Source organism: Salvia hispanica, chromosome 6 (genome assembly GCF_023119035.1).
Source record: "Salvia hispanica cultivar TCC Black 2014 chromosome 6, UniMelb_Shisp_WGS_1.0, whole genome shotgun sequence".
In the NCBI taxonomy this organism is placed as follows: domain Eukaryota; kingdom Viridiplantae; phylum Streptophyta; class Magnoliopsida; order Lamiales; family Lamiaceae; genus Salvia; species Salvia hispanica.
In genome coordinates this window covers 32,372,290-32,398,597 of record NC_062970.1, presented here as the reverse complement: position 1 = coordinate 32,398,597, position 26,308 = coordinate 32,372,290, and the positions used below count along the sequence as shown (strand labels likewise).

The following is a 26,308-nucleotide window of genomic DNA, read 5'->3' as shown; positions in this document are numbered from 1 at the left end:
CGCATATATAAGGGCGGGCGACATAAGAGCCATAACATGCATTAGGAAGGGCAAAATAAGAGCTAGAGCCACTGAGTACATATTTCCTTCCACAAAATACATTGTATCACTTGTTAACGATTCAAAATAAGATATCAATGTGTGTACATGCCCCAGAGTATACCTCACAATTGCTTTAAGTTCATTTTTTTTCAATTTTACATCATCAATCTAAAATGAAGCTCGGAATTAATTTAAAATACACAACTAGGCAATCAAAGTTTGTAGCTCCAATCATTCAACTTGCCCTTCTGAATTATGCCATGTTCAGTCAAATAGTCAACAAATTCATCAATCAGATACGGCCAAGCCCCTTCTGGATCATAGTTTGACAATGCAGGGTCTACTATCTGCATTCATGGAACAAATAAAATCCAAAACAGTCAGCAATTAGGTAAGTTTTTAGCTAACCAACACGATGCAACCTGAAGCTGCTGACGTTTTGACACATAGCGAGTACAGATTCCGAATTTTAGGTCATTTCCTTCTATTATTTGCAGGTGGTAATGCAAATAGTGATGACATGCTTGGTCAAAATTTGGATTAGAATTAGGATGCAATGACTCAATGAGCACAGAACTGTAACATAATAAAACAGGGAAGGAAATAGGAAGATATGCAAGAGAGTTTGTATTCATCAATTACCCTTGCAAATTCCAAAAGCTGGGACCAGGTATCACGAGAAATTGCTTTGTTATGCCTAGCCTGAATCAGCAAATAAACACTCAATGTATCAACAACACATAACCAGTACAAAAACCAATTTCCTGAGACTGATGGAAAATATAAATTATAATATGGAAAATTGAAAGACCTTCTGAATGACTAATCTTAATCAACAAATGTATCTTAAAATATGTCAGAAACTTTAGTTAAGTCCTACAATGGTATGAGATAAAAATGACCAAGGATATACTACCTCCGTCCATGAAAATTGTCCCATTTTTCCATTTCCGTCCGTCCCCCAAAATTTGTCCCATTTCACTTTTACCATTTTTGGTAGTGGACCCATATTCCACTAACTCATTCCTACTCACATTTTATTATAAAACTAATATATAAAAGTAGGACCCACAATCCACTAACTTTTTCAACTCACTTTCTATATTACATTTCTTAAAACCCGTGCCCGGTCAAACCGGGACGAATGTTCGTGGACGGAGGTAGTATAAATATCCATCCCATTTTTCTCAATTATCTACTGTGCAGAACACTCTAAACACGATTTACTCCTTTTCAATATTTGATTTCACTTTTCTAATCCTTTATCATCATTACAGTACAGTAGGACCCGCTGCTTAAATATTATTCTCTTCAGACTAACCACAAAACATTTCATCTTTGCATATCAACCAAAACGTGGAAAAATAATCAAACATATTTTTACCTTTCTAACTTATATATCGAAAATATCAAATCCTTCATCACAGCAAAATCAAACTTTCACAAAAAATAAAAAACAAAAAAGGAAGAAAAAAAAAGGCTCCCTAAGATTTCATCATCATTTTTTTAGTTGGAGAATGGGAACAGGACTCCAACCGCGATCTCTCACCCTTATGGGTGAGAATTACTTATATTTTCAGTTCAAAGAAAAATAATTGAGTAACTCATTCACCAATATCAAGATTCAAGAGACAAGTTGTTCTACCTGCAAGAACTGGCACCAATGATCAACTAGTGGCCATTGCTTTTCTGCAAACAGCAACTGCCACATCCCAATTGCAGTATCTAATGCCAAAGACTTCTGGCCCTGTACTTAACATATATTTAGAGTTCATTACTGAAATGAAAGTTAAACTTACAAAGAAGTCTGATACATGACTTATGATGCATCTTCATGAAGAACGAATTGTGATGGCTTGCAGTACAAGTACAACCAAACAACCAGAGAATAATAAGATGAAATTGGAGATGGACAAAACTGGGTGTCATTACGAACTAGAATAAGTACTTCAAGATGAAGACAACATGTCAGCCGAATGCAATATTGACTTATACAGATTTTGGTGCTTATGCTGTAGGAAGGTGTGGCCGGACTGAAGTAATGAATACACAGAGACTATTTCCAATGTTCAAGCATTTTTATACCAGCAGTATTAATTCTGGCAGATAATCCATTCTAGTGAGATATAGTACTTAAACCAGTGTTGACAGAAGCGTGTGGCGTGGCGGGGGGATCAGATGAAAATTTGGGGCGCGGGACGACGAGACCACAAATTTTTGCCTTTTCATACTAAATGAAATAAATATATAGATCTAATGTTTATAACAAACCCAATATATAAATTTAGACATGAATAGAGCTCAAATGGAAAATAGAAAAACAATTCATAACTCAAAATAAATACTCCCTCGGTCCCTGAAAATTTGTCACTTATTTCCATTTTTGTCCGTCCCCAAAAATTTGTCACCTTTCACTTTTACCATATTTGGTAGAGGACCCTACATGCACTAACTCATTCTCACTCACATTTTATTATAAAACTAATATATAAAAGTAGGACCCACATTCCACTATCTTTTTCAACCCACTTTCTATTACATTTCTTAAAACCCGTGCCAGGTCAAATGGAGACGAATTATTAGAGACGGAGAGAGTACAATTGATAACATTGTTAGAAAATAGAAATTTTTCAAAGCAAATTAAATAACATAAAACAAATAACTAAATTATACTCCCTCTGTCCCCTAAAAATAGAAACCTTAGAAACAGCACGTGTTTTAATGCTAAATTGGTAAAGTAAGAGACAATGAAAGAAAAGTTTCTATTTTTAGGGGACGGACCAAAAAGGAAAGAGTATATTTCGGAGGGAGTATCATCTTCACTCAAATGATAGTCCTCTTCTCCTTCATCAGACCCAACCAAGTTAATCTTTATTCTCATTATCCACAAAAGTATATGTAGACTTAGTTTGAAGAATTTTCACTTGTATTTGTGTTGCTTCTAACATGGTAAAATGGTTCGTTCCAACGCACCAGAAGGCTCTGCCAACATCTCTCCATTTTAGTGAATTATTTTCAAAGACACTATCATCATCTCCATCATCCTACCAAGTAACCATTCATTTAGAAGTATAGGATCAATGGTGTCGTTATGTAGAATTTACGCTCGAGCGCTCTATTGTACTTCACAAACAACAAGTCATTCAAGCGTTCTTGTGTCGGATGATACCTCTTTTTGCTATGTATCAAATTGAAAATGAAAAGGAAAATAAATGACATGTATCGGTTTCTTAAAAAATATAAGCAATGATTACATTCTTTTACACTAGAGATTGCCTAAATTCCATGTCTTCCATGTTGAAAAACACTCCAACTCCTCTGATGCATGTCATTTGTTTTCTTTTCATTTTTAGATCCATAGAGGAATCATCCGGCGAAAGAACGATTGAATGACTTGGTGTTTGTGAAGTACAATAGAGCACTCGAGTGTAGATTCAACACAAAGGATACCACTAATCATATACTCCTAAGTGAAATTGATGACGGTAATGAATGGTTACTTGGTAGGATGGGGGCATGGTAGGATGGAGGCAGTGTTGTCAAAATCGCACTCGGGTGCACTTGGGTCGTGGGTCGTAAGGGTCGAGACCAAAGTCGCCCCATTGTGGGTGGGTAGGTGGGACGAGATTCGGATCTCAGTTGGGGCAGCTTGGGCGGCTAGGGCAAGCGTCTGGGGCAAGGAAGAAGGTAGAGGAAGACGAAGAAGAGAGCCAGTTTGAACGTACAAGAGAAATGCTTTACTTTTTCAGCTTCATAAAGAAATCTATTTCTCCCTCTTCCTCGACAATTGTGCACTTTTTACTTTTTCAGCTTTATAAAGGAAGCATGTGACCTTTTTACTATCTCAAAAGTATCACCCGTCTTTCTAAATTACTAAAGTTGTATTTATATGCCTCTCGCTATTGTATGTATATTACACCATATCACTATGAGAAGGCTATATAAATAAGCTATATAAATAATAACTTAGGTACACTTGTCCAGAGCCTTTGTCCTAGCGGCAAGGAGCTTAGACATTATGGTATGAGGTGCCGAGTTCGAGCCCTCTTGACATCAGTTGTAATTTCCTCCTTTCTATAAGAGTTTATTTGTAATTTCCTCCTTCATATAGGAGTTTAAAAAAAAAAAAAAAAAACCTTAGGTACACTTCATGTTATCATACAACTTATTATGAGTAGTAAAATTTCTTTACCCATTAGTATCTATTAGTAGCAGACACTTGCATATTAAAAAGAATGCAATGTGGGTTAAATCAATTTTTAAAACTATCAATTCGCCCCGATTCGTGGGTCCCTCACCCCGACGCCCATCGCCCCGCGACCCGGATTCCAGCCTCATCGCCCCGGACTGACTTGCAATCCTAACAACTGGATGGAGGATGATGGAGATATGATTTTGCCTTATGATTCACTGAGATGAAGAGATGTTGGTAGAGCTTCTGGTGTGTTGGAACCATCTTACCATACTAGAGGCGGCGCAAATACAAAGGAAAATGCTTTAAGCTCTAAGTCTACTTATACTCTTGTGGATGAAAATGATGAAAATGAAAATATTAACCTAGTTGGATCCAACGAAGGAGAAGAGGACTATCATTTTGAGTAAGATGATATATAACTTAGTTATTTGTTTTATTTTATGCAATTTGCTTTGAAAAAATTCTATTTTCTGACATTGGTATCAATTATTTATATTGAGTTATGAATTGTTTTGATATTTTCTATTTTCCATTTGAGCTCTATTCACGTGAATCACATCTAAATTTATTTGTAAACATTATAAACATTAGAGCAATATACTCCCTTTGTCCGCGAATACGAGTCCTGTTTTTCCATTTTAGTCCGTCCGCAAATAGGAGTCCCGGTTCACTTTTACCATAAATGGTAATAGGATCCCACCTTCCACTAACTCATTCCACTCACATTTCATTAAAAACTAATATACAAGTGGGACCCCTATTCCACTAACTTTTTCCACCCACTTTTCTTAACATTTCTTAAATCACGTGCCACCAAGAAATGGGACTCCTAATGGCGGACGGAGGGAGTATATATTTGATTTAGTATGAAAAGGCACAAACATTCAACCAAATTCGGGGTCCGCGACCCGAATTTTCACCTTGTCGCACTGGCGCGCCTTGCGCTCCTGACAACCCTGATTGTGGTGCAAACTAAGTCTGTCTGAAGTTGTTATTTGTACAATAGCATATCCTCACATGCCTTAATCTATTTAAGTTATGAAGCCTCTATCTCTTTAAATGGTGAAGGGACTAAAACACTCTTAAGTCTTAAGTCATTGCATTCCCATGCTTAGTGGTGCAGAGCTGGCAAACAATTAACACAGAACTAATTACATTTTCAAATTTCAATCATATAAATATGGCTTCTCAGGCTGCCTAAGTAGTTCTCATCAAATATGATCAAGATTAGTTAATTAGGGCCAATTCAGTACAGAAAGTTACCTTCTCTTTTGCCCACCCAAAAGCATAATTATAGATCTCCCGAAATTTTTCTGGATAAATTATTAAGAATTAGTTAGCAACAGAAAAGGAGATATGCTCAGTACTAGCAAGAAACTTTTTTTAAACATCAAAATCATTAATTTCTTCAAACTTTAAGCATGAAAATAGGTTCTACATTGTGCAATATATTTTTGCTGAAAAGATTAGAGAACAGGTCATGGAATAAAACATATAGCATTCAATATTAATGAGTAATGACAGAAAGGATTTTAAGAAGCCATCTAATGAAATACTGAATTGGATAAACAAATCATTTTCTAAACTAGTGACAAGAGTCGCAAGACAACAATACATACGTTCATCTTTCAGTTCAGAACGCATAAATGGTATCCTTTCTTTAAGCTTTTCCATCGAATCAATCCTGTGAAAGGCCATCAGCACAAGGTGTTCAATCAAGGGAAAGGAAGATAAATAAATATAAGAAGCTTCAGAAAGAGTACTCAATACTCACCCAAGTGATTGCAATCCAGTGATGAACTCTTGCTTTGAAAATTCACACATGGTAGCAGCCTTCATATGCCATGAGACAACCAACTACAGAACATAGCATATTGAAACATAAATGGGAATAAATATAATCCTGATATTAACTAACTTACATATTTTATCTTTTTGGTCACAATACATAACCAGCCAAAATTTTCATAACCAGGCCCATTAACTAATGTGAGAATATTAACAACAGCACTTATGTTATTAGTATCTGGACCACCTGTTCCATACCTTGATGAAGGCTTTTCCAAATTAACCAATATCCTATTAACTTATGGCAACGTACACAAGTCACTCGAGAATAAATCCCCACCCTTAAACCAAAATTTCACTTGATAATAATCACTCAGATAATAAATCACTCAGGTGAAAAACATTAACCAATATATAGCAGCTTCAGATAATTTTGGGTGATTGCCACTAGAGAGTACTGATATCCTGCGCCTACAGTTTGTAGAAAAGAATCCTATGCAACCAATAATCATTGTAAATTGTAAAAGTACAAAAAATTAGGAACTTCTGTACTTCTGACTATTTTCACTAGTCTAATACTATCCTATACGACTACCCTAATCCTTATATTGAAAGTTTAAACCCTTTAGTACTAATAGATTTAGAAATTATACACTATGTGCATTAAAAACAGACCAGAATGTTTTTTTAAAATTAAAATACAATAAGTAGTAGCTAAAACACAGAACCCCTCAACCATATCTTTGTCCCCCCAAGGCCTCAACCATATCTTTGTCACATAAAACCTTTTTTAATGTTGTTAAACATTATTATTGAACCACTGATCAAGCAAATTTGAAGTCTATTAGTAGAAATTGGATTCCTTAGTGTTATCACATGAAGATGCTATAAGTTCAAGAGAAGATTTAGCATGTAAAGTAGATATATCTCTATGATACAATTTTTTTTTATTGTTGAATATCATCATCGAAGTACTGACCAAGCAATTTAGTATCTACTTTGTTAAAACCAGAGTTTCTTTGTTCTTTTTTTGTGCAGGGGGAGGGGGTGGGGGGTTGGTACAATGGTGCTAAATGACTGACAAATAAGAACTAAAAACAAAAGCAACCAACTAAGGTTTTGATTCTCAGTCACTGAATGAAAGATAATATGCTTCAAGAGAAAGATCATAGCAATCCCACCAAATTGAGAAATTATAGAACTCTAGATACACAGGTTCAGATGTAACTTACCATGACAATATCTTGTGGATCAACCTAGTAAAAGAAAAGCATTCTGCACGTTACTGGTGTATTCACACACTGTAAAAAATATATAAAGAAGATAGACAGGGATCTTCTTCTCCAAACATTAAAATAACTGAGAGGCACTCAATCACCTGAAGGTCAGTGCACAGGAGGGTAATTCCATCAACCAAAATCATATCAGCATAGGGATCTGAAAAATAAGACAACTTGTAATACATTTGACAGGAAAGGAATAGGATCTAGAAGGACAAACATGATCGTGTGGCATGCCTCAATTCAAAGAGGATTAATTCAATTGTTTATGTTTTTGGAAGCATGGTTTCCTATAGTCTCATAGTCTGGCAGAGTTACAGTTAACTGCAGTTGGGTTCAATGTGTGAGGACAAGATTTCTTTTTGGTTGTGAGAGAGGGAACATCCAAAAAGAAAATGAAGACTGAATGTCTCATGCATTTTTACGAAGAATGAAAGCCTTCTTGTGTCAGAACAAGATCAGATAAAGGACTAAAGGAGATAGAAATGGAGCAAATTTAGGCTTTTCTTATTGTTACTTGAATTTTTTAAATTGCAATTCAAAAATAGACAGCAAGTGTGCGAGAAGATCCTAGTGTTTATGAAAATGTATGTTCATGTGTATTAGCAAATGAAATCGTCCAATCAAGGGGCTAGATGAACCAATTTTGAAAGTTAATGTACTATGTGCACCCCATGAAATATTATAGGGGCTGCATGGACTATCCCAATTTAAGCCATCCCCAAGAGACGATTTCAAAAATGAAGATGTTGGACAAAAATTAGGAAGACAAAATGCAGTCATCACAATCACAATATAATAAATTAAGAGATTACCTTTGTATCTATTGTAAAGCTCCTCTAAATGCCTAGTGTCAGCAGCAGACCTTACATGGGAATGGCTATAGAATATGTCAAATGCTCCTTCAAATTGCCAATCACTAGCCTTCAATGCTTGGACAGCAACTTTTTCACTGCATATATATAGTAGCCAAACTGCAGGATCACTATATACAAATTGAAGTGCAAAGAATACAACGTTATAAGGACCAAGAAGTGAAAACCAATGGATTAATTAATTTGAAGTGTGGTCCTGTCCTGCCCTCTAGTAATTGTCAGATAAGATAAGGGGTGGAAATTAAATCACACCCCTGGTAAAATGGTATCAAAGGGTGAAGAGTATTTTAGTGAATGATTTATCCCAAACATGATATGGATAGTCCAACACTAAAGCATCAATAACTAAAGTAAACAGTCAGTAAAGGAAGATACGTTATTTGCATAAAGCAAAAAAGAGATCAACCACTATATTGATGCAGTTTGATATATAGTTATCCTTAATTTAACTAAGAAAGGACCAGAACGGCAGAACCTCATTGAAACCATGAAGTACCCCACACCCCCAAAGGCCAAAATATAAACAAAAAAAATGACAGCGAATCTGCATAAAGAAGCACATAGGTAACAAGGACAAATTTCATCAAGAAATTGGACAGAAATTCAAGTCCAAAATTGAGTACTCAAGGTACCTCGACCCAGTAATAGACATGAATTGTTGCACTTTGTCACGCTGCCCTCTGCCCAGCTTGTTCTGCCAATAAATAGCTTATCAGTAATTCAATTGTGCATAAAACTAGAAGAAAAACGAACAAGTTGATTAATTTTCAGCTCGTTTTTGGAAACAAACTAACTGAGGAATTCACTTGAGCAAATCATTACACCATCAATGACACTTCGAACACAAATTACGGCTTATATAGTGTTTGAAATACTTTGAAGTTTATGTATTAAACATATTAAGCTGGGAATTAAAGCTTTAACATGAATTGAGCAATAAGCGATAACATCCACCAAATATATTGATAAATAGAGCACCAACCATGTTGAGAAGAGCAGAGAAACCCTAATTGTCGAGATTTGTTCCAATTATCGAAGGCTGAGACCAGAACGACGCGAAGATGAGCTAGGGCTACGATTAATTGGAAGAATTTTTACTCCAAGGCGCCCACAGTATTCCTGTTCTCTCTTTATTAAATTTATGTTCTCTTCCTTTTTGGTGGATGGATTCCTTCTCTGCTGTTTCTTTACAAGTTGTAGAAGGCTCACGATTGGTAGGCCCACAGCTCCTCTAGAGTAGATCCCTCCTCCATCCAACTTAAATAAATCCATTTGATCAAATTATGATCAATCACAAATTATGAATTTTATAATATTTTTAATTGTAAAAAATTTTAGAAGACGATACTGTATAAGTGGTCAAATGTTTTATCCATATTAGTATTTTCTATTTTCCACATTTTACATGTTTTTCCTTATAAGTTACAACTCAATTATGGGACATTTATAAAGGTTAATAAAATTATGATATAACTGACTATTTTAAAAATTATGAAATGCACAAAATTGGTGCACTATATTCTTTAAAAATAACAAATTGCCCCAAAAATATAAATATTTGTTAAACATGTTTAACATACTCCAAACTTAAAAATTCAGCAAAACAATTGCGAAATTTAACATTATTTATATTTATCCTACAACAAAATATCATTAAAATCTACGCATGTAGGGCTCGTTCGCTTCGTCTCAATTGGAAAATGCATAAATATTTATTGCCTTAATTGTATCAAGGTGGTCCTACCAAGCTGTAAATATGTGTGTGTTTGGTGATCCATATTTGGCTGACAAGACGCATTGGTCTGCAACATATGAAGACTTTTTTTTCCCTATTATTTATCATTGATTCTTGTACTACCTCCCCCCCCAAATAATGCGGTAATATGAACACCACACTATGACTCGAACCCAACGACATTTTGAAACGCAAGTTGTTCACAAATGCATTTTCCTTTTTTGTGTTTTTTTAAGATTCCACATTAGTTATCCCCTCGTGTTGGGCGATCACTCATGCTTTGAACATAGGAGCAAATTTAATCTAAGATTTAGGGATTTGGAAATGGGCGAACAAACAAAGGCCGAGGCGGCCCGGTGGCTGTCGACAATGAGTGACGGAGACTGCTGAGGCAACGCGACTGCTCACGAGCTGGACTTTTTAAGACGGAGGGACGTAATTGTGATGGCGCTGGTGAGGGGCTATTGGTTGAAGTCGGCGGCGGCGAGCGCAGCGAGAACAATGGAAGGTGCAGTCGACATGAGTGAGTGAGTGAGAGACATTGTTTAATATTATTAATTGTTTGTATATTTATTTATTTTCTGGTAAAAATATTGGAGGGGAAGTATGCGGTGTCGCAACGCAGAAAAGGTTTGGATCTTCGAAGCTGTTTCTTCGTTTAGGGAGAAGAGGGTAGTGAGAGAAAGTAGCAACACAATTTTGAACCCTCAAATGCACTAGACTGTGTAAATGGTGGGAACCCCAAAAAGTTGAGGGACGATATAGTTATTTCACAACCAATTCCGGTGAACTATAGCAGACAAGATTTCCAAAATCAAGTGCTCCGCTTGAATTATTTCAGCCTAAAGTCAAGGTGTACAGTGCGGGTCGCAGCTACAAACTAGGGCCATGCATAGATAGTTAGTGAATACCGAATCGACGACTTTCTCATGATTTGACCCCATTTATGCTCAATTAATGAACACCGAACGGGCCTGTAATATATTATTGATAATTGATATGACCTATGCGACTCAAATTGATAATGTGATTAAATATGTGTTAGTGTACCGTCAAACAAATAATACTGTGAATATGAAGATCTAAATATGGATAGTAATACAATGCAAACTCTAAACTTTTCAACGTAGTGTCAACATAATATCAACATAATGTCAATACAATGTCAACATGATGTCAACCGTTGACACGATGTTGATATTTTAAATAAATGTTACTCCCTCCGTCCCATATTTACAGTCACATTTAGTTATGGCACGGGTTTTAAGAAATTGGTGGAGTGTGTAACTAATGAAGTGAGAGGTGGAGTGTGTAATTAATGAAATGAGATGGTGGAGTGAGATGATGGAGTGTGTAATAAATGAAGTGAGATGATGGAGTGTGTAATAAATGAAGTGAGTTGGTTGAAGGTGGGTCCCTTTTTGACTTTTTGATTTTTTTTATTTTTGTTTTGATTTATTTTAATGTAGATAATGACATTTGGGTATAATTTTAGTGAATAATGAGGTAAAATTTTATGTCCAAATATGGAAAATTCTAAATGTGACTATAAATGTGGGACGGACTTTTATGGCAAAATGTGACTATAAATCTGGGACGGAGGGAGTATTTTGTTATCTGTTAACATTTTCTAACAATCCAAATCATAATTTAAAGTTTGTACAATATATAGAATTTGCATTTGATTAATCTCTATAGATATAGACTCAAATTTAGGTTTGTCACGTCATATATAATTGATCTCAAAATTCTAAAGTGGTAGTAATATTCACCTTTTTAGTTAGTTATATTTTGCTAGTTGAGTTCATTTTTTATTCTTGCAATAAAAATATACATATACTTTAATTAATTAAAATACATTCCTTTAATTAATCAAAGAGTGATTTAAAATAAAAAAAATTGTAAATATAAATTTCACTGGTTTAATTATCAATAATTAAGTAAACAAAAGCAGAAAATTTTACAATGTGCAGAACTGTCATAGAATTAAACTGATTTCCTTAAAAATAACACTCTCCATATTATATTGGAGGCTTATCTGTTTTTAATGAGACCTCTCTCTTAGTTCGTGCTTTTATCAATAATTATGTTTATTTTTGTTTATATGACTTTAGAAGTATTAATTAATATGGACGAAATACATCCCTTTCAATATATATTACATGTGCATACGTGTTTGGATCTATATATCGAACTTTTAATACAATAGTATGATGACAAATAGTTGAATATGAACAAAAAACAAATTATAATACAATTTTAAATAATAAATACAAAATAAATTATATTTTATATACAACATATATCAAGTTTTTAACATAGATACTTTTGCTTTCTTTAAATACTACAATTGCTTGTTCACTTACAATATAGTTTAGTCGAATAAATTGACTGTTGGAATCTATGCCGGTCAATGGACTTTGACCAAATTATAATGTCAATGAGACATTTAATTTTGTGAAATTAAATGATATAGCGTCGATCTACGTTCGGAGTAGATGACCGTGGTATATTCATTTTCTCAAATCCGATTCCCGGTGAGTGAGAAATAATGGATTAAAGTTGTGCAAAATTGCAAACTTAATGAGCTATGAGAGAAGCTTAGGGAATAATTAAGAGAGTTAATTATCCCACATTGGAAGTTAAAACCTTATTAAACTAGTATTTAATAAAAAGGATTATTACATGTAATAATTATAGTGGACTAAGATGGGCTGTAAGAGCCCACACGCGCGCGCCGCGCGCCCCGCCGCGTGCCGCGTGCCTCGAGCCCGTGCCCTTGTCCTTGTCCTTGGATCTTGGCAATTGGTCTTTGGGCTGTTCTTTGGGCCTGGTCGTGGGCTTGGTGCTTGGGCTTGGCCCAAGGCTAGTGGGTCTAGTTCTTTTTAGACCACCACCGTTTCCACGTCAGCGAGCCAAGCGGGATGACAACTCGTCAGTATGACGCGGTAAGCCAACTTGGCTGACACGTGACAGTCCACGTCATGAACAAATCTAGAAGCTTCTAGATTCAGACTCTCAGCTCTGTAACGGCTTGTAACGCCTTGTAACCGACGACCGTTACGGTCTAGCATTGATGACAACCATCAAGGTTGTGTTGACCCCTGCAGTGGACTGAGCCTATAAATAGGCTAGTCATTTTAGCATTCTAGACACAGAAACTAGAATCCACACTCTGCATCATGGACTCTCTCCTCCCTCGCATTGTTCTTCTGTCGAAGCTCTGCCCTCTCCTCCATCCAGTTCGCCGGAGCTCGTTGATAGCGGTGCTGCTTCACCAGAGACGCAACCGTTTTATCTTTGGGGACGAAACGCAGATCCGAAGAGCACTACCGGGGCGTATCTCGTCTTGCGGAAAGAGGCCTCCTCGACTCGGCTATTCCCTATTCTACGGTTTATAGTTTTGATTTCCGTTTGTAATTTTCGTTTCAGTTCTTTTCTGTATTCATTCTTGGGTTGTATTACGCCCGGTTATCTCTTGTAACTCCATAAATCCAACAATCGCAAGACGAGATATAACTTGCTTTTGAAGGGATTTGGACCTAAAACTGAAACTAAAACTTTCGAAACTTTAATCACCTTTGCTGGAGATGTCGACTGAATCCAATACCGCCGCTGCCACCACTCCGGCCACCACCGCCGCCATCATTTCCTCCACTATGGCATCCACCACGATGATGCCAACTCCCGGGCTCTATCCATCTTCATCAACAACCCCTTGGGTGTATACTAATACCCAGGGGCTCACTGGTGGATCCACCTCGAGTGGGTCAGTTGGTTCCACTTTTAGTGGTTCCTTCGGATCCTTTAATGGGTCGAGTGTTGGGGCCTTCGAGTCTCACACGAATGCTGGGACCTTCGAGTCTCATACGACTGCTGGGGCCTTCGGGTCTCATGCGAGTGTTGGAACCTTCGGGTTCAGCATGGGTATTGGCTCCTTCGGGACCATTGCGACCATGACGGGCTCTATGCCCAACATGAATGGTGGGGGCCCTATGCCCAACCATGTTGTTGGCTCCTTCGGGGGCAACATGAATGGTTCCTTCCAAGGACCAAGTGCGGCACCTTTGGCACCTAGAATGATGCCACCCACCGAGAAGCCACCTAACTTTGGAGGATCTGACTTCAAGAGGTGGTACCAAAAGATGTATTTCTATTTGACAACATTGAGCGTCGCCAACTTCCTCACGGAGAACGAGCCGCCCGCGCCAAGTGATCAAGAGACGAGGCTCGATATCTTGGCGGACTATGAAGCATGGCGCAAAGGAGATTATCTTTGTAAAAATTTCATTCTAAGTGCATTAGATGATAGCTTGTACAATGTATACTCCGTTGTAACCACATCCAAAGATATGTGGGAAAGCCTAGAGAAAAAGTACAGTATCGATAATGATGCAGGTATTGAACATGTTGTAGTATCCAAATTTACGGACTACAAGATGGTCGACTCTAGACCGGTCATGGAACAAGTTCAAGAGTTCCAAATGATCATCCACGGACTCGTGGCTGAAGGGATGATTTTGCCCGACAACTTTATACGGTGCATACTCATCTAGAAGCTTCCTCCTAGTTGGAAGGACTTCAAGCACTATCTCAAGCACAAGCGAAAGAAGATGAGCCTTGAAGATTTGATCGTGAAACTACGCATCGAGGCCGACGTGCGCAAAATTGATCAAAAGGCTAAAGGTCCATTTGAGGCCAAAGCCAACTTGTTGGAGCGGGGCGGTCCCTCCAACAAATGCCCTCGCCCAAATTAGAAGGACAAGGGGAAGGGAAAGCAGCCTACAAAGAAGTTTGAAGGCGAATGCTACAAGTGTGACAAAATTGACCACTTTGCCAAAGACTGCCGTAGTAAGAAGAAGGAGCCGGCAGCCCACGTCGTTGAGAAAGAGTTCAAGGATTGGAATGAAGATGACCTCGTTGTCGTGGTCACTGAAGAAGTCAACATTGTTGACAACAAGGGCGGCTGGTACATCGACACCGGCGCTACTGCTCATGTCTGCTCAGATAGGAGCAAGTTTGCCTCCTACACTGCTGTTGAAGGGAGGAAGATCAACATGGGGAATCAAGCATCGTCCGAGGTCCTCGGCATTGGCAATGTGATACTCATGATGACATCTGGCGTCACGATCACTTTGAAGGATGTGTTGCATGTCCCGGACATCCGCAAGAACTTAGTGTCAGGATCAATACTAGTTAATAAGGGGTTTAAACTTGTATTCGAGTCTGATAGGTTTGCTTTGTACAAGTTTGGGAAGTCCCTCGGAAAAGGTTATGTAACCGACGGACTTTTCAAGCTTAGTGTGGCTACGCGCCTTGTTCCAAATCCTTTGGCTAGCAATAATAATAAAGCATCTACTTGCTCTTATTTGACCGAGTCTTCAAATTTGTGGCATTGTAAATTGGGACATGTAAATTCAAAAGCCGTAAAAAGATTAGTAAATTTAGATTTACTAAAGGCAATTGAAGTGGATACCCAAGACAAATGTGAAATATGTCTTGAGGCAAAAATGACTAAGCTACCGTTCCATTCAGTTGAACGGAAAACGAAACCCCTTGAACTAATTCACACGGATGTATGTGATTTAAGGATGGTGCAAACTAGAGGTGGTTAAAAGTACTTTATCACTTTTATAGATGATTGCACAAGATATTGCTACATTTATCTTTTAAGAAGTAAAGATGAAGCAATTGAAGCGTTCAAAAATTATAAGAACGAGGTTGAGAATCAACTTGGTTGTAAAACCAAAGCGATTCGGAGTGATAGAGGAGGCGAGTATGTAGCCCCGTTTGAGGAGTTATGCAACGCAAGTGGTATAATTCATCAAATAACTGCTCCATACTCACCACAATCTAATGGTGTAGCAGAACGCAAAAATCGAACTCTAAAAGAGATGATGAATGCGTTGCTACTAAGTTCAGGATTACCCCAGAACATGTGGGGGGAGGCTATCTTGATAGCCAACTACTCCCTCCGTCCCAGATTAAGAGTCACTTTTTGCCATAAAAGTTCGTCCCAGTTTAAGAGTCACTTTTAGAATTTTCCATATTTGGTCATACAATTTTACCCCATTATTCATCAAAATTACATAAAAATGCCATTATCTACATTAAAATAAATCAAAACAAAAATCAAAAGTCAAAAGGGACTCACTTTCAACCAACTCCATCATCTCACTTCATTTATTACACACTCTACCATCTCACTTCATTTATTACACACTCCACCATCTCACTTCATTTATTACACACTTCAACTTTTTCTTAAAACCCGAGCCATAACAATAAGTGACTCCAAATGTGGGACGGAGGGAGTATATCCTTAACAAAATCCCACTTAAATGAAAAGACATCACTCCTTATGAGTTGTGGAAAGGAAGGAAACCATCCTACGAATACCTCAAAGTGTGGGGGTGTTTGGCGAAGGTGATGGTTCCCCCGCCCAAGGAAGTCACAATTGGACCTAAAACGGTTGATTGTATCTTCATTGGATATGCACTTAACAGTAGTGCATATAGATTTGTTGTTCACAAGTCTGAAATATCGACTATTACAGTAGGAACAACAATCGAGTCAAGGAATGCCGTATTTCTCGAAAATACGTTTCCTTGCAAGGACAAATAAGGAGTCTCAATCAATTATGAGACAAGAATTGAAGATGAGGCCACTAGTTCTAAAATAGTGGATGAAGCCACTAGTTCTAAATCCACGGATAAAGAGCCTAAATCGCGCAAGCGAGTGAGGCCTGATCCAAGTGATGCAGTACTAAGACGTGGTAGTAGGGTCAGAACACCAAAACCATTTGGTCCTGACTATATTGCTTTTATGTTGGATGAAGAGCCAACGTCAATAAAAGTAGTATTCGATGGCCCAGACGGGTTACATTGGAGAGAAGCTATTCAAAGCAAAATTGACTCAATTTTGCTAAACCACACTTGGGTGTTGGTTGATTTGCCCGAAGGTGCGAAACCTTTAGGGTGCAAATGGGTGCTTAAAAGAAAATTTAAGGCCGATGGAACAGTGGATAAGTATAAAGTCCGATTGGTTGTAAAGGGTTTTAAACAAAAGGAAGGACATGACTTCTTCGATACCTATTCACCTGTAATGAGGATTACATCTATCCGAGTGCTTCTCGCGATTGCTGCGTTGCACAATCTAGAGATTCATCAAATGGATGTTAAGACTGTGTTTATAAATGGTGAATTAGAGGATGAAATCTATATGGAACAACCCGAAGGGTTTGCAGTACGTGGACAAGAGAAAAAAGTATGCAAACTCGTAAAGTCCCTATATGGATTGAAACAAGCGCCGTTGCAATGGCACTTGAAGTTTGATAATGTAATGTTATCAAATGGGTTTAAAATCAACGAGTGTGACAAATGTGTCTATATTAAAAGCACTGATAACGGGTACGTTATAGTGTGTCTTTACGTTGATGACATGTTAATCATGGGTAGTAACACTCAAGTGATTAATGAGACAAAAGCCATGTTAAAGAGAAACTTTGACATGAAAGACATGGGTCTAGCCAATGTAATTCTTGGAATGAAAATTCTAAGAACATCCGATGGAATCATCATAACCCAATCTCATTATGTTGAGAAGATATTGAAGAAATTCAATGCCTACGATGGCGCGCCGGTTAAGACTCCAATTGAACTCGATGTTCACTTGAGCAAAAACAAGGGCGAACCCGTTACACAAGAAGAATATGCACGGGTCATTGGGTGCATTATGTACTTAACTAATTGCACTCGGCCGGACATTGCTTGTGCCGTGAACAAGTTGAGTCGTTACACGAGTAATCCAAGCAAAGAGCATTGGAGAGCTCTTGTAAGGGTTTTGAGATATCTAAAACATACTCAAAATCATGGGCTACATTTTTCGAGATACCCCCGGTACTTGAAGGGTACTGTGATGCGAATTGGATATCCGACAATAAAGACTCATTTTCAACAAGTGGATACGTCTTTACTATTGGGGGTGGTGCTGTCTCGTGGAAATCCACGAAACAGACATGTATAGCCCGTTCAACTATGAAATCAGAATTCATAGCTTTAGATAAAGCTGGGGAAGAAGCCGAATGACTTAAGAACTTCCTTGAGGATATTCAAGGTTGGTGTAAGGCAGTGCCTCCATTGTTGATTCACTGTGATAGCCAAGCTGCTATCGGGAGGGCAAATAATGGCTTCTATAACGGTAAGTCTCGACATAGTCGTCGACGACATAATACCGTAAGACATTTGATCACAACAGACGTGATTACAATTGGTTATGTGAAGTCAATAGATAATCTAGCTGATCCGTTGATAAGGCTCGTTTCATGCATCGGTTTAGGGTTAAAATTCTGTGCATTTGGGGCGCTAATATGCGTTTATGAGTTCAGGTGCGTAGTAAATCTGCTGGGCCTAGGAGTTGTTGTTATCGGACTGGCAGATGCAAAAGAGATGAAATTGAAGCAAAAATCAGAAGTCGTCGTTCGGACCTGGGAGAATCAAAAGTTGGCGACAGGAACAGAATGGAGCGAGAGCAGATTATTTTAAAGAGTCTTACTCGGGGCAAGAGCGTAAAATCACCAGAGGGATACCCTAGGGATCAGAGCCTCACATATATAAAGAGCTCAACCTTGAAGAACAAGACATCCGAAAAATGGCACTTCTGCACTTTCCTAGCTCTAGCTCTAGTTCCACACTTCAAATTTTCATTTCGTCTGCTGCGCACTTGGATATGGAAGATTCTGGCCACCGTGGTTCTCATCATCATCATTATTTTGCTGTGTAACACCGCCTTGTGAAGGCGAAGAAACAATCTTATTTGCTTTCGATTAGTACTTTGTGGTTTTTAAGTTCGCAACTCTAGTTTCCGACTTTGATCTACTGGATTCAGACTTATTTCGAGTTATTATGGAAGTTTATGTTTGCTTTTGGTTGGATATCGCTGAGTTTATGTTTATCTCTTGCTTTTAGCTTTCATTCTTGTTTGTTATTGGATGTTTGGAGCTGAAATACGTTGGTTTGTTGATGGAGGTTGGGGATTTGCGTATGGAGATGTTTGGATTTGTTGAATCTTGGTGTTTTTGAGTTGGAGTTTCGCGTATTTGGTGTTTGCTGTTTACGTTGTGCATGATCATGGCTGTTTACTTTCTGTTTCTTCATCCTTTAGGTCCAGTAGCGTAGATCTGTTAGTTTAGGCTTTAATTTCTCGTTTTAAGTCTAGATCTGAAGCTTGCTCTGTTTACATGGTGTTTAATACTCTGTTTTATCTGCTATTCTCATTTGAATCCCGAAGAAGATGAAGTTGTTGGTAGTTAGAACCAGATCTACTTTATGTCAGCACTTTTCAGCATGTACTTTACTTTTCTGCATTGTCCCCTAGACCCTGTCAGTACGATCTGCTTTGTCTTTTTACTTTTCTGCATGCTTTTCCAGACCCTGGTAGTTTAAGGAAATTTGTCTTTACTTTACGCTTTATGCTTGTCTGTCCAAATTAGGAAAGTCTGTTTAGTTAAGTTTACTCCAGTTGTCTTAGAACTTTAAAATATCTCAGTCATGTATGTTCCGTACGCTCCCAGTTCTTAGACCCAGTAGGTAGAGTTAAGTTTTTCTATCTCTTAGACCCAGTAGTTTTAAGTTCTCGACCCACAAAAATTGCGTGGCAGCAGCCAACCCCCTTTCCCAAAACATCCTCAAATGTAGTTTCGTAACACCTTCTTCCTTGTGGGATCGATCCTTTACTTCCCTGTGCTAAGTTGTAGTATAGTGGGTTGAGGTTTTTGAAGGAATAGAGTGCACCCAACGACCCCTTTCTAATAGTTTCACGATCTTCTAGCCTCTGAAGTCTAGTCGAATCCTCTGGACCTGTTAGATCGAGTGACACATATCACACCGCACCTGCACTGCACTCTAGAGTCCTGTCATCCGCTAACCAAAGGGTTAAACCGTGATCAAATGAATAAGTTGCTAGAGGGAATGGGTTTGAAATCCACAAACTAAAGAATTGTCATAGCGGTAACCCAACCATGATGACTGGAGATCCCAAGAACTTGGTTCAATGGGTAAACTAAGCTATGAGAGTTCGTGTGAAACACTCATCTACATCTATTCCCTAAAGAGTAATAGAGTGTTGAAAACTTGCCTTGTGGTGAGGATAAGTCTATGACTTTTAATGATTCCTAAGGATCTCAAGGAGATTGAGTTCTCAAAGAGACCGAGTAGGGCAAGATACTTGAGTAGGAATCACCTATGTAAGTGTGAAGTGTGGCCGCTTCAAATTACACACTTATGAATCCAAAGTGGTGTCCAAGGCCGAAAAGGACACAAAACGTGAGAACGGATGAGTTTGAGGTGTTTAAGTGTTAACACCATTGTCTCGGTGCACGCCGTGGGGGACTAGTTCAAAGCATCGCACTACTAGGCCTTTTGTGTATCCGATAGCGTTGACTATGGAAGGTTCAAAGCTAAAAGCTACCTATCCTTATGCTTATATACCTCTCGAAGGTTGAGCTTGTGTCTGCATGCATATGCATTTGGCTATTTCCACTCATGTGGGGGATTGTTGGAATCTATGCCGGTCAATGGACTTTGACCAAATTATAATGTCAATGAGACATTTAATTTTGTGAAATTAAATGATATATCTTCGATCTACGTTCGGAGTAGATGCCCGTGGTATATTCATTTTCTCAAATCCGATTCCCGGTGAGTGAGAAATAATGGATTAAAGTTGTGCAAAATTGCAAACTTAATTAGCTATGAGAGAAGCTTATGGAATAATTAAAAGAGTTAATTATCCCACATTGGAAGTTTCAACCTTATTAAACTAGTATTTAATAAGAAGGATTATTACATGTAATAATTATAGTGGACTAAGATGGGCCGTAAGAGCCCACACGCGCGCGCCGCGCGCCCCGCCGCTTGCCGCGTGCCTCGAGCCCGTGCCCTTGTCCCCGTCCTTGGATCTTGGCAATTGGTCTTTGGGCTGTTCTTTGGGCCTGGTCGTGGGCTTGGTGCTTGGGCCTGGCCCAAGGCTAGTGGGTCTAGTTCTTTTTAGACCACCACCGTTTCCACGTTAGCGAGCCAAGCGGGATGACACCTCGTCAGTATGACGCGGTAAGCCAACTTGGCTGACACGTGACAGTCCACGTCATGAACGAATCTAGAAGCTTCTAGATTCAGACTCTCAGCTCTGTTACGGCTTGTAACGCCTCGTAACCGACGACCGTTACGGTCTAGCATTTATGAAAGAGGCCTCCATAAATCCACGTATCTCATCTTGCGGAAAGAGGCCTCCTCGACTCGGCTATTCCCACGGTTTATAATTTCGATGTCCGTTTGTAATTTTCGTTTCAGTTCTTTTCTGTATTTCTTCTTGGGTTGTATTACGCCCGATTATCTCTTGTAACTCCATAAATCCAACATAGACAATCAAGTTTTAGGTGATACTATAAGGCAAATATAAATTTCAACAGGTCCAGACATCAAATCGAGCCTTAACCCTCATAAGAACAACATGTCATGTGCAATATCATTTCGTACATAATATGTTAAGGCCAATATATAAAATTCAAACTAAAAATATTAATTGCATTCCAGTTTAGTTTTCATGCCTTTGCATGAATTGCAAATATTCAAGAAAATATTCAAAAAAGAAAATATTCCTTCACAAAAATCCACAAAAATTGCCCAGTTTTCATACCTTTGCAAGAAAATATTCAAAAAAGAGCCCTCATCACACAGGAGAATGCATTCTCCGTAACAAACCACAAAAACTCAATAAATAATCCTACATGCATACATAATCATAGGGTATTAACCAATACAACCTCCATACTCAATAGGAATGACTTTAAACAATTGCCCTCAAATAAAAGTTGAAGTTAAAAAAATTGGCCTTTGAAATAGTGAAAAGCTACAAACTTATAATATCCATTTTATAAAGGCCCAACAAAATCAAAAATAAAATCGCATGAATCTATTAAAAATGATTTTATAATAATATAATAAAATAAATATAAAATTATATGGACCTCTCCATTTGTTTTGTCCAGATTACAGGTAGCCAAAATCAACTAACATTTGAACTTCCAAGTGATTCACTGCTAAGAGCATCCACTGTAGGGGCGGCGCCCCGGCCGGCCCGTTCGCGGCTACGCCGCGGCGGGCTATAGCGGAGGAGGCGTATAGCGGAGGAGGCTATAGCAAATTCTGTCCATTAATACAACGAATATTTGGTCTCATCGCACTTTTTAATTTTATTATTATCTCGTTTTCTAATTATTTTTAGTCCGATAATTTTAATTGTAATTGAATTAAAATATACAACAAATAAAATAAAGTGAAATTTGTCCACCAAAAAGTGTCCACTATTGCTGCAGACACTTTTTTTGTGGTCGTGGACAAATAAAAAGTGGCTATGGACAAAAAAAAAGTTGTCCACCAAAAAGTGTCCACCTATAGTGGATGCTCTAAATACAACGCTCATCCGTTCATCAATAATCATCCAATTTTGCTATTTTTATTCATCAATTAATAATATCTTATTTGTCTTTTTATTAATTTTATTAATAAATCTCCCAGTGCACTAACTTTATCATTCATATTTTTATTCACTTTTCACCTTATTTTTTAAAACTCGTATCAAGTCACCCTAAAACTCCTATTCATGTCTGGAGGAGTACAAAATTTTATTAAGTATACTATTTTTATCAGATAAATTAAATTTGATTGAAGTGAAGTCATCCTATAATCATTTATTTTTATTATCATATTATAAAATAATCTGTTTCCTTTGATTTATCAGTTTTAATAAATGGATTTATAATTGTATAATTGATTCCGTATCGGCAATTCACGTCTTCCTAATTTTTTTTATTTATTATTTTTATTTTTAAATTAAGGAAGCCTCAGCTAGAACGATTTCCAGATGGGCCAAAAAATAGAAATTCGATAGGCCCAAAATCCAAGGCCATGTTCAAATACACGATTAGGGTTTATGGCCTAAAGCCTTTAAATACTCATCAGGGCAACTTCAACCAAATCAACACCTCTTCTCCACGCTCCACCCAGCTAAACTAACTGTATGTAAATATGTTGAATTGTTAAATCTATCTATTTGGCCGGTGATGCACAGAGAATTGTCCGTACCATCTGATTTCCTTGATGTATCGATCTCGATTGTTTCTGAGGCCGAAATTCATACTTTTATTCGGAATTTTTGTTACTCGGATTGTGATTTCTTTGGTGATAGGCGGTGATGTCGAAACATATACCATCAAACTATGAGAGCCATCGTAATTGGCTTGTTGATGCGAATTACTAACTATTCTGAGCCTTTCGATTTGATCTTATTTTTTCTATGTTGTGTTTACTTTCAAGTCAGTTTTTGTTCCAATAAAAAGGCAATGTTTTAGAGTCGCTGGTGCATTGTATTCAATGGTGTTTTCAGCGCTGTACGTTGCCGACAGCAAATTCACAGGGTGCTGAGATTCTGGCATTGGCTTATTTTCCCTTGAGCTAATGCATTCAGATGCGTCTATATTACTATGTTATTATGTAGTCCATTCAGTAGTAACCGATGATTTAATTTTGAGATATTAGGGCGCAATGATGCTAAAATGAAAGGCTTGTTTCTCAAAACATTCGCAGTGGCCGCCTAAGTGCTTTCGCCTTCGCCAGGCTTGAGAGCATATGCTGCCTTTTTCCTTCCTTGGATGTCTGAGCTGCTCTCTCAATATTTCATTTTTAAAGTTTTATATATCTATTTAAATTTGAAATCCGATACTCTACTTCACGGCATATATAAAATGTTTCATCAATATTTCAAATTGATACAAAATTTTTTAAGTTTACATGGACCCTGCAAAAAGTTTCATTAGTATTTTAAGATTATACATTCTGATAAATTTATTTAACACCGATTATTATTCTACCTTTTTCATCTAATATCAGTACAATAGAAAGAAGAACTCCAATAATTAATCCCCCAAAAAATCTGGAGAACTTTTCTCTCTCAATAATAGCTAAACTTACTTTGATTTTTGGCTAAATTTTTTTGGGGCTTTGAAAAAAAGGGTCGAGAACCTCTCTATTGAAGCTTAGGATTTTTTTGTCTAAAATTCCCATCTTTTACACTTCTACTATAGTTTATAATTTTACACTTGCATTTATTCTCAATCAAGATTATTTTAGTTCTTGGATGGAAATTTAGGAAGATGAACTCTCTTTTGGGAATTTTTTAGTTCTTGAATAGAAATTAGAAAGATGTATCTCTACACGTTTTTTACACTTTTTTTTACTGTTTATATTAAAAAGGGACTTCAACTTCAAAATATTAATTTTTAAACATTATATTTGAACTATGTTTTGTTACAGTAATTATTCTGTGTCATTTGGAGAATTTTTAAACAGAGAATCTTCACTAAAACTATATGCAATGGAGAACTTTAAAACAATGTATTTGCTATAGCGGAACCAATTAAAACAGTATTTTTAAATTATTTGTTTAAATTGAATTTTTTAATAAAAAAACTGACCCTAATAGCAATATTTTTAAGTGTTCAAGAAATTTAACAGAATGTATTAATTTAAGTATTAATGAAACATTTTGTATAGTTCAAGTAAACATGAAACATTGATAAAACATTTTGCATGCATAGCATAATTTCCCCCACTTCATAACTTCATAGGAGTAGTAGTAGTAGTTATTTTGATTTCTCGTTTTTAAAAAACTTCATATCTGTCAATATTTTGATTTGTCTTAACAATTAAACCTGTGAAATACAATAGTTATCTAGTTAAAATGCAATAAAAATACACTAATTAATAATTATCCATAGTGTATTACTATTTCGACTGAAATTTATACTCCCTCCGGTCTAGGTTAACAGAGTCATTTCAATTCACATTTTTTTTTACATTTCTTATCATTCATGTTGTAATTTATTGCGGGATGGAAGGAGTATTAATCTTGATAGGATTCCCGTTGATGATACTTTATCTACCAAGATCTATGGGGTCGCTGTATCTCCCAATTGGAGACGAACGAAGAAGGGATGTGAAGAATTGTCCACCTTGGATGCTTCATTAGCTAAAATCAAGAATTCAGAACCTCTTAAAGACAGAAGGATTTCAAATATTTAATCAAGCTTTTTTTTATTTGTGAATGGTAAATCATCAACTTAATCTGAAAAGCTATAAAGATAGTAAATACAGAGTATGGAAGAAGAAAAGAAATGGGAACCCCTAAAGACCGGGCCTTGATGAAAAGCAGGAGCTGTGCGTGTGAGGAGGCGGAAGCGCAATCCAATTTACGGGTATGGGATATACTCGAATACGCACGAGTCATGACCTGCACCATGTGCATTATAAAATAAGCCACACTTCTTAGTAGCATAAAAAAATTAACAAGCGTAATGAATAAATCCAATATGTTTAGGTATATCATTCAAACAGCCACTCCATCTCTCTCTCTCTCTCTCTCTCTCACACGGATCTTATCTAGTTTATCTTTTGCAGATCTAAGACGTGGAGAAGAAACGGTTACTTGGATTAAGAGCGGTCAAAAGTGCAGCAGCGATGAAGTAGCAGCTGCCTCCAATGTGCTTGGTGTTCTGATAGTAGCTGTTGAATGCGTAAGAGGCGTGGTCCTTGGTGGTGTTGGGGTAGAAGCACGGCTTATGCTCTTCAAGAGCGCTGCACTCCGCCCCGTTGCTGCATGCCCACTTCATTGCATACATCAGCTCATCATCCCTGTATTGCTCGTCCGCTATGCAGTAGTCCTCAAACTGTGCATCTACACACACCAAATTGATGACTCACCCTCTGAAAACAAACTAACAGATTCAATCAAATAAAGCTCTATTAGTGTTACCTGAACATATGGACAGCCTCAATAACAAGACAATCACAACTAGCACGTTGGATAAGATTGTCGCCATGGTCGTTCCAAGCTTGAATATGAGAATGCAGAGAGTGATTGTGTGTGGAGGTGTGTTATCAAATCAAGATGGAAATATTTAAACACAGAAACAGGACTGAGATGCGATCTACTTTTGGAAATCCCAATCTTGTCCCCCAATCATCATCAAAATATATACTCCATAAGCAACGGATTCTTTCTTCACAGGCATTATTACTATGAAGCAACTAACCCTATGTAATAATTTAAACATGATACTATGAATAACAAAGAGTAATTATGCTTAGCTGGTATAGTTGACCTCGGTAACGGGCGCCATCCAGATTTTCTACTATAAAAATTTCACTCAAAACAACCAATGCAGCTTCATATGACATGTGACATTTCTTTAGACCAAAGATTTTAGATCATATTCATTACAAGTAGCAAATGACAACGTATTCCCAGAAAGACAGAAAAAGAAATGCAGAATCAAAGA

At 37.4% G+C, this 26,308-nt stretch overlaps 2 protein-coding genes and 3 non-coding genes across 5 annotated transcripts; 3 read left to right on the top strand and 2 right to left on the bottom strand.

The window, feature by feature from the left end:
* Positions 1-63: 63 nt before the first annotated feature.
* LOC125195769 (DCN1-like protein 1) lies at positions 64-9,410 on the bottom strand. Its single transcript, XM_048093988.1, has 11 exons — positions 9,163-9,410; positions 8,813-8,874; positions 8,121-8,257; positions 7,404-7,462; positions 7,258-7,281; positions 6,012-6,094; positions 5,857-5,921; positions 5,501-5,550; positions 1,688-1,789; positions 685-744; positions 64-389 (listed from the first exon to the last, which is right to left on the bottom strand). The coding sequence occupies exons 1-11, from the start codon at positions 9,163-9,165 to the stop codon at positions 255-257; spliced, it is 780 nt and encodes a 259-aa protein (XP_047949945.1). The 5' UTR covers positions 9,166-9,410; the 3' UTR covers positions 64-254.
* Positions 9,411-23,027: 13,617 nt separating this feature from the next.
* LOC125197671 lies at positions 23,028-23,102 on the top strand. Its single transcript, XR_007172203.1, has one exon. It is a non-coding gene; the product is annotated as a small nucleolar RNA snoR117 (small nucleolar RNA).
* Positions 23,103-23,158: 56 nt separating this feature from the next.
* LOC125197667 lies at positions 23,159-23,245 on the top strand. Its single transcript, XR_007172199.1, has one exon. It is a non-coding gene; the product is annotated as a small nucleolar RNA snoR116 (small nucleolar RNA).
* Positions 23,246-23,511: 266 nt separating this feature from the next.
* On the top strand, positions 23,512-23,635 carry LOC125197702. Its single transcript, XR_007172229.1, has one exon. It is a non-coding gene; the product is annotated as a small nucleolar RNA SNORD14 (small nucleolar RNA).
* A 1,332-nt stretch (positions 23,636-24,967) lies between these two features.
* On the bottom strand, positions 24,968-26,305 carry LOC125193878 (glucan endo-1,3-beta-glucosidase 4-like). The gene is made up of 3 exons (XM_048091812.1): positions 25,783-26,305; positions 25,456-25,704; positions 24,968-25,260 (listed from the first exon to the last, which is right to left on the bottom strand). Exons 1-3 carry the CDS (start codon positions 25,847-25,849, stop codon positions 25,220-25,222), a joined length of 357 nt encoding a protein of 118 aa, XP_047947769.1. The 5' UTR covers positions 25,850-26,305; the 3' UTR covers positions 24,968-25,219.
* Between the last annotated feature and the right edge of the window lie 3 nt (positions 26,306-26,308).

Coding starts and splice junctions, on each gene's coding strand:
- LOC125193878 (XM_048091812.1), bottom strand. CDS start 25,849: ATGGCGACAATCTTATCCAACGTGCTAGTTGTGATTGTCTTGTTATTG. Junction 25,705..25,782: donor GAGGCTGTCCATATGTTCAG/GTAACACTAATA, acceptor TGGTGTGTGTAG/ATGCACAGTTTGAGGACTAC. Junction 25,261..25,455: donor TTTGACCGCTCTTAATCCAA/GTAACCGTTTCT, acceptor CACATGGTGCAG/GTCATGACTCGTGCGTATTC.
- LOC125195769 (XM_048093988.1), bottom strand. Junction 7,463..8,120: donor GCTTTACAATAGATACAAAG/GTAATCTCTTAA, acceptor CTTATTTTTCAG/ATCCCTATGCTGATATGATT. Junction 1,790..5,500: donor TTGGGTGGGCAAAAGAGAAG/GTAACTTTCTGT, acceptor TGTTAAGTACAG/GGCCAGAAGTCTTTGGCATT.